At 38.7% G+C, this 9,032-nt stretch overlaps 1 protein-coding gene across 1 annotated transcript; it reads right to left on the bottom strand.

Annotated features, from left to right (window-relative positions):
* Positions 1–3,419: 3,419 nt before the first annotated feature.
* Positions 3,420–4,942, bottom strand: LOC144638504 (melanocyte-stimulating hormone receptor-like). The gene has a single exon (XM_078497696.1). It carries the CDS (start codon positions 4,782–4,784, stop codon positions 3,756–3,758), a length of 1,029 nt encoding a protein of 342 aa, XP_078353822.1. The 5' UTR covers positions 4,785–4,942; the 3' UTR covers positions 3,420–3,755.
* Between the last annotated feature and the right edge of the window lie 4,090 nt (positions 4,943–9,032).

Here is a 9,032-nt window from a genome sequence, read left to right as displayed (position 1 = left end):
TCTTTCCGTTCGGGGTCGTCCTTTTTTCGGGACTCGTGTCGCGTGGGAATTGACTTCCTATGTCGTCTACTAGTCGACGCCATTTTGAAAATGCGCCCGCAATACGGACCGCGGGGTCCGCAAGCAGGGGGCTAGGGGGGCCGCTTACTCTCCCCAAGCGCCACTCCCTGGATTTCCCTCGCTCAGCATTACATGAACTGATCAAGCTATATGGATAACTCGCCTTTGGCAAATTTTTTTTATTTCATCATGTCTGGTGGGCAACAAACTTTTCATTGTATTTTTTACTCCGTACTTTTTACGTGCCATTTTTCAACACTATTTTAATTCTCTGGGGGTCTAGTGAAATGTGTCGTCTGCACGTGTCGGTAACATGGGATAAATTTAATTTTACTCGCACACGCATGATGTACCCAGACTCCCATTTTGGTGTGCTACCTTGATTTTGTTCGGTCCTGGGCGTCCGTCCTCACACAATGTCTTCAAACTGCATCTGCTTTTTTAGTCTATTTTCGTAATGAGCAAAGATCGGTCCGTGACTTACGTCATACTAAAATAGTTTGGTGAGTTATTTCTATACGACGTACTCTCCTGCTGATTCATACAAGTTATTGCATTGACGATTTTCATGCAAAGGATTTTGGGAAGGTTTTTATTATAATTATATATTGTTTTTATAATAATTATTATTATTATTATTATTATTATTATTATTATTATTATTATTATTATTGTTATCCCTTTTTCTGAAGCATAAAGCGACTTGGAGTATATCTACTTCACCTGGATGGGATGGTAGTCCATCGCAGGATTAACTCCCAGAATAAGGTTGCTGGTACCCATTTTTGACCTGGGTGGATTGAGGCACTATAACCAGAACCGCTCTATCTGGAGTCCAGCGTCTCCCGCATAGTATGTTTGGCTATACTAAATGACCATCCTATTTAAATGACGCGAGTTGGTTACGCGGTAAAAAGTATTCTTATTATGCTGAAGAACTCTAGCAGATGTAACGTCAGCATGGAGCTGCTGAACCTGAATGGAAAAAAATTAATGGGAAAAAGTTTAATGAAGGCAGTTCGAACAGTCAAAATCCTCTCTGATAGCATTGATGACAGATTCTTGTGAGTTAGATGCTGAGACGACGACAACGATTATGAAAATCCGTGGGATGGTTAGAACAAACGCTTGACCGGGTTTGGTCAGCTAAGCTATAGTCTACCAAATCACGTGGTATAAAAAAGTTGATCATGTGGTATAGCCAAACGCACCACGATTCAATCATCGTGAAGGGGCGTGGAAATATCTTGGATGTCGCAGACGTCTGATGATAGTAGTAAGTGGCCATGGTGAAATTGCGTCCAATTATTGCGGATCTCTTGAGGTATGCAGCCTTTTATTCACCAGCCGGTTTCCAGGCGCTTGAAGGAGTGGAAGCTAATAACGCGTTCTGCTAATAATTCAATCGTCTGCCTGCCATCAATTTTCTAGGCGGGGAACCCGAAGACGTATTCTTTCGCATCAGCCCTAAGCATGGCGTATGATCTTGGTTCTAATGTTAAACAAATTATATCTCAGCTAAGCCAACTTAACTCGTCATCTAAATAGAATCTCTATTTGACTGCTGCGAATCAACCAAAATAGCTGTAGCCTCGCAGGTCAAGGTTTTCAGTTTGAAACGAGATGTACTATAAACTGAAAACAAACACGATATGCAGCACAAATAATGTAAATTAATATCGAGCCATTTTCTTGACTAATTGTTATACGCGTCTCACTGAGTTATTTGGGTGGAGCAGGAATGGCATATTACTAAGGAGTCTCCAATCGAATGGAAGAAGATGGGAGCACTGGGATCATTTAGATTTCCTGTACTGTTAATTTCGGCCTCCTCGCCATCCAACGGCAACGCGATATCTTAACTTAACTTTCAAGTTTTCCTTCACATCCCCTGCTCCAGCCAAATACTTTGTAGTTGATTTTCCACGTGGCATTTTTTGTGCCCCACCTTTTCTGAAGATATCATCAAATGCTTGTAATTTTAAGATAGGGTATTTAAGAAAAATAAACACCACGCTGGTGGCGTTATTCACGCCAAAACGTTGTTTGCTCAACTTCTTAAACAAGCTTCAGCAAACGTTCGCGACGAGAGCATTCCCCAACCCCATCCAAGAAGTAAAATGGAACAAGAAAAAATGTGCTTTCCGGGAAAAAAGTGGAGTCAAGACCATAATTTTATTTCAAGGTAAAAACAAAGATGCTCAGGAAGAAAAAATTTCCAGATATTGCATCAAAATAAGATTTCAATACAGTGCACTTAAAAAAATAAAAAAATAAAATAAAATAAAAATACACGCACTTAAGAACCGGCGCCTACAACTGTGAACTATGAAATTTACAATCGTCGGAAAAGTTTGCATTTCTATGATAACCGAAAAGGCGACAAGAAGAGAGCGACCAAAGAAACGCTGTGTGACTTCTTGGAGAAGAAACAAATAAATGTAAAAAGCGCCTGACCGATCAAGTTCCAAAACCAAGCCACCTGTCATCATAGAGGGATTTCTTTGTTTCAAAGATCCCAAAACCCTTTTCGCGTACGTGTTGGTGTCTTATCGACAATCATTTGCCCAACTTGGATTTGCCACAGCAAATATTCGATATAAGGAAAAATATATCAAAGGACCAAAACCGCAGCCTTAAGCAGGACCGGACTGCTTTATTGACGCGGTAGAGGCCCGGTTTAGTAGCTGATATTTTTTTCTATATTTTTTGCTACGCGCAGTTCATCGCTAGACTGATGATTTCCGGTTGTGTGTTTTTGTTCAAGAGGTGGTCAGGTGTTTTGAGTTCAGCTAGAAATAGTTTTTGTAGGATTTGCATAATTTTTGCCTTCAATCAAAAGTGCGACACTTGGTCTTACACATTTACTTTTTGAACAATTCATTTTATTGTAGCTAAGTTGGTATACTTTTCTCGTTTTTCCTATGTACTGATAGCCTACTAGAGGACAGCAACAGGCTTTTCCTGACGCCAAGGAAGTTCCTAGAATGGAAGATAGAAATTAATATCCCTATAGATCCGAAAATAGCGTGATACTTGATAAAACACTATTCGCCAATAGTAGAATTATTTCTTATAGGATTCAACAAGCTCAAAGCTTAAGAAAATATAGACAAATTAGAAATGATGAGGCAGAATATTCAAATGATACAGTTTTTTAATAACAGCTTCAACTCTTCGGTACTCGATTCGGTACCGTACCACCGTAATATGAAAAAGGTGAATAACAAAGTGATAAGAAACGATTAAATTTTACCAAAAGAGATAAATTTTTACCTACCTACCTACCAACATACCTATCTACCTACCCCTACCTACCTACCTACCTACCTACCTACCTACCTACCTACAGGCTACCTACCTACCCGACACAAAGTTCTTTCGCCCCTAGAAAGCTACAAATCCGATTACAACTTTAAATGAAATCATTTCTTTCTAGTTTGTGGATGGTCGAGATGAAAGTAAGATGCATCTGTGAACCACGTGAATTCTGTTAATTCTTAAACTCTGCCAATATCTCTAGTTTATCATCTATTAAATTATTGTGCATTGAACATACCAGTCAAGGAAGACATTAGTGATATGAAAGAACGAACCCGAGTTACATGAACTATATTCTGAGCATAGCACCAGTCTTTCATTTTTTATTATAACACAATCGTTCCTGGTTGTTCCCTTTCGATCGTATGTCCTGTCTACGACCTCGTAATTTGTCGAAATCTTACCAAGGCAACATCGTTATCAACCGGTAGTTCCTTCGATCTTTTGTCGTTTGTCATTCCGGTTCTTCGTTGTTTTGGCAAGATGCCTGTGATCGCATTTCGAATGGTCCTCACCCTCCAAAAACACACCAGCGGATTAACAGAAGACGTTGCGAACGCTGCTGTTTCGGCCCAGCTGTAGAAGTTGTAGCTTTTGATATGCCCAGTCACAATTTGGTGAGATATGGTGATAACAAGGACGGGCAAGTTGAACGCAAAATATATCGCTGTTATGGATGCAATGTTTACTGCAAGCTTGATTTGCATGTGACGAGCGGACGACTTGGAGTGAAACTGTCGAATCTGCCGCTGGTGACGCCGTATTATGGGCAGAATTCTGCACTGTGTGGCAGCAGCGATGGTAAGCGAAGCAAGCCACAGGCTGAGATGGATGCCCCTGAAAATGGAATTGTGAACCCATTGGAGAAAGGTAAACAGTATATTAACTAACCAAATGAACAGCACAGTTTTCGTTACGCGTTCGCGGCAGACAATATCATGATACCGCAAGTGGTAGAGCAATGCTAGTAACCTTTCGCAGCTAATGGTGCACAACGTCATGAAAGAAACACCATAGCACACGTAAAACCCTGTCGAGAACAACTTTCTGACAGCGCATGGGACGAAACCATTCTGGTTTTCCAGAAGCCTGTAAGCAACATAACCTGGTTGTACAACCAAACCAACAAAGATGTCAGAAATTGCAAGACAACCGAGAAGCAAATTCGAAGGCGTCTGCAACGACGTTTTTCTGCAGATTACCAAAATGATGAGAAAATTTGCTGCAACGGCGAACGGCGATAAAACGGCGTTCACAACACCTGTCACAAGATTGGTTGTTCTGCGGTGGTAAGCGTCGTCAAATTCTGGATCTGGAAGATGAAAACAACCGCTGCTTCTGGAAGGAGTAATCGAGAAAGTCACTGTCGGATTGGTGGAATTTTTTGCATCGAAGAATTCCATTTCAAGGCTTGAAGCAGCCAAAACCTATAAATTTTCTTCACACTTTAGCACCGATGTGTCAACACTGAGAAATTATCCAATGTCTGAATTTTATTGCTTTCTTAAACACTTGACAGGTTGTTGTTCAGACAGGAACGAAAATAGGACATGCAAAGTAACCGTCAGATAGTCGATAACGACGTCACTTAAGCCACGTCTAATTTTCCATCTGCGCAAAGAAACCTAAATTTCCACAAAGCTGGCTTTGTTATGCTAAAGACAGTATTACTTAATAAGACAATAGCAATTAATAATACAAATGCATGCTGGAAAAAATAGACTTTCGAGCATTATGGCCGCAAAATACCAAATTACGTCGATGGAGTCGTTTTTCACCACAATCGACTTCGTCATGCTTCGGGAGATCAGATAATAGGGCCAGAATTACCTACAACAACGTAGCCACAAAATGGGAATTTCGATAAGTTTTTAAGATAAAAGAAAAGTTGAGGCAAAAAAAAAAACGTGTGGGAAGGGGTTGTGGAGACTAGTATGACAGTTCATTTAAAGTGAATATGCAACGTCTGATCTTTCCTACTCCTTATAGTAAAATTAAGATCAAGTAAACATGTTCTCCTGAAACAATAAACAGTTTTGGAGGTTAAGGGAGGTTGTTGAGGCTACTGCAAAATTTTAACTAAGGAACATTTCTGGGAGAACGTTTTTTTCGATTGACATCAACTGTCGTAATCCTCTTAACTAGCTGCAAGTGTGTTTTGAGCCTGTAGTTGGAACAAAGTCTTCTAAGACGAAATAAAGTCTATGTGTGAAAAGCCATATCATTACATTATAATCTACCAGTTGTAGCTTACGTAAACAGTTGTTAACCAGGTAGCTAGATTAAACTTAGTTGTCGAAATGCTATTGGCCCGCTGCTAAATGGAAATTACATTTCAAAATCAAAGCTTCTTTCCACCATTTACTCACCGTGTTTCTTGGTAACGTGCACTGGTAGTCCACTGAGTCCAAAGCATAGAGACCAACTTCCGCTTGTCACCATTAAATTCAATCTCAGTTAAAGGTAAGTTAGTTAAAGGTGCTGTGTCCAATGGTTAGGATGAGAGGTCCTACATCGAACCAAGCCGGGGTCTTATATTGTGTTTCTCCTTGGGAAGGAGAGTAGCCAAACAAAACCGTAGCCCCGTCTCCTGCCTTTTTTAATCACCCGGGGAGTATAAAACCCACACACCACCAAAGAGAGGGCATGAAGTTCCCGGTGTTGGTAGCTTCCATTCCAGAAGGAAAGAGGGGGGGGGGGGGGAGATCATACACATGGTCGGGTAGCAGCTCTCGCAGGGTCTCACATGATGTCCATCTCATCCCAAAATTCTAATTGTGAAGCGCATTGAGCTTTGTAAATGCGCTAGTTAGCCTTTCAAAATACAATTGAACAAAAAACAGAATTAGGACAATGCTCATAGCCGTAAAAAACTGATGATAATAGCTACTGCTACAAAAGGGAACCAGTAGAATTACAAGCTTACGAAGGTTGCTTATACACTACTGCCAGAGGGAGTACCAAATTTAGCTACACTGATCCCTACGTTTGAGTCCGACTTAGGCTGCAGTGAAGTAACTGAGTTTGCTCAATGTAATTATGCTTCGGTTTGTTCGCAATCTTTGTCGGCCGAGTTCAAAAGAAACCAGCGTTTGCATTTAATATAGACTGATTTATTTTGACAGTAAAATTATCCTGAATTAAAGCACATCAAAGAGGACTATATTTGCTGACGCAATTGTTTACAGGAAAAAAGATATTACCACAAAGAGCATGCAAATTGAGTTATCGCTGTTTCAAAATACATGGGTCAAAACCTGCTTTTAACGATGCGTCCAAAGGAAATGTCATATTCACTGGGAGGCAATTCATATTTACTAGGCGTCAGGGCGATAACCCACGGTATATTCTGCTCATAGTTGCGAAATGGCACAGTCGCTATTAATTTATCAAATCTTTAAGACATGTCGACTTTTTTTTCAACTAGCAGGCTTAGGTCTTTTGATAAGACGAATTCACCGTAACTATAGAGCGACGCGTTGTGTAAGGACATTTTCACTGCAATTTTTAAATACGAGGTTTCAGTTGAAGTTTTTAAATTTGTATCATGCATGGCTGTTGGTTGTGAAATTAAGTATTTATCGAAATGAATGTCAGTTGAATAATTTATTTTAGTAATTTGAATATTCAAAACACACGAGTTAGTTAAAAGCGATTCATCTGGGACAACATCTGTCATGCCTGCTTTTTCGAGAAAAACGAGAAATTAAGACCTGAGCTCAGTGTCGTAAACTTTATTTTTGTCTGTGGCAAGTCGTTTTCATATCACCAACATTTTCAATTTTGTGGAATTAAATCCAGAAAAAAATGTTTTGAAAACAAATTTAAGAAAGGGAGCTCGTAACTGCTTTTGAAAAACTTGGAGTTTTTATTTTCACTGCAAGCAGCTGGTCGCAACCTGCAGGCTTGAACAATAGTTTGTTTCAATAAACCGTTTGGAACATAATGTGAAGGGGAAAAAACCTTCGTTTTAGATGTGAAATTTGTCTGAAACATGTTTTTTTTTAAATTTCACGTCGATTTCAATTTTGTCGAATCAACCGGAAAAGTGTTTTAAAGTAACAGAAAAAACGGAACTCATAATTGTTTTCGTAAATTTAAAACTTGGGGTTTAAATTTTTTATCATTAGGAGTAGGTAGTTGCAACCTGCAAGGTTAAACAGTGGTTTGCTTTGAGTCATTAAAAATAAAATTTAAAGGATAAAACCCTAATGCACTGAGGATTAATATGTGATATTAGTTGTTTGCCACAGGAAAGAAATTTTATGGGTTATGTGCGGAGGGAAACATACAATGAACAATTATCCGCCCGCGAGGAAGTACAAATACTCCAAGGCGCTTGGGAAACAAGGATTAACCCCGGCAGTGAGGTCGTAGAATATTTACTAACACGAAGCCCTAAAACTGAAAGTCACCACTAAGGAAGAAGTTCCCATTTAAATCAACGCAATTTTTTTTATGGCGGTAGCTTGATGTATAGAGTTCATGCAAGATTAAAAAATATCGTATAAAATGTTAGTTTGGAAGCCTATTATTAAATATCCAATTAAAACTTTTCTTTGGCAAGGTAATAATGATATCTTGACAACCTGGAAAGTTTAATATTACAAGAAAACCGCTTTAAGTGCGATCTGTCTTAGTTTTTATTCAAATTAAGTCTTATATATTTTGGGGCTCAGCAAATGTCCTCTAAACCTTTCTCTCCAATTTCAGACAATGTTCAGAAACAGAAACTGACGGAAATTGAATGAGAACACAGGAAGCCATGAGAACAGAGACAGCCGGTGGCTATAAAATTGGTTCCTTCTTGGCGGCGGGACGACAGGTAAATAACGCAGTTGAAAGTTGATCTAACTTTTCGAGAAAAAAGACGAGAGATATCCTTCTTGAATTTGTTTGCTTTAAAGATTGAATTTGGCTATACGTTCAAAAATATAAGGGTTTGTGAGTTCAGGAAGTGCTAAATATAGAATCAACACACATAAGTGAATAAATTACTACGATATTTTCAAATCAACCTTTCTTTGACTGAGTGTTTTTTTTAAACAAATATTAATGTGTCCTGGCCAACTTGCCTTCATTATTGAAATAATGTAGATTTGATATTCCAGTGCCGAATTGAAAACTCTCCTAAATCATGGTCTTAGATCTGAAGCGCATTTCTCTGGTTGAAATAGGATTAGCCTTTAATCGTATGTTTTTCTCGCTCTAACAGACTTCGATCCGTTTGATAATGTTAATCAATTTCAACTTCTTAGGTGAGAAGCGGGTCTGAATACTAAACAAAAGCCTATATCACCACTAAAATAAAAGTATATTGCATTTCCTGCTGGGACATTCGGTTTTATTCTTCAAGCGAACTGAAATTATTCAAATGGTTAACGATTTCGCCATCTGTTTTAATTTTCGTTAGCTTTAGCATAACAAGGAATTCTTACACTTGTCATTATCTTTTACATCACTTGTCAACTTTAACAAGGAAACTTTCGATCTAATTTAATTTGAAAATATCGCCAACAGATCTTAGGTTAGAAAGTTTCGATATTAAGGTACGTATTCTGATTAAAAAACAAATTTTATTCTTTTGAAACTCGCTGCAAATTTAAATACATTAGTATAACATATAGTTTCTATTGTGTTGACAGCCAGCT

The sequence above is a fragment of the Oculina patagonica genome, chromosome 14 (assembly GCF_052425735.1).
Source record: "Oculina patagonica isolate OP01 chromosome 14, crgOcupat, whole genome shotgun sequence".
In the NCBI taxonomy this organism is placed as follows: Eukaryota; Metazoa; Cnidaria; class Anthozoa; order Scleractinia; family Oculinidae; genus Oculina; species Oculina patagonica.
The sequence above is the reverse complement of the archived record's forward strand: the minus strand, read 5'-3'. Positions and strand labels throughout refer to the sequence as shown.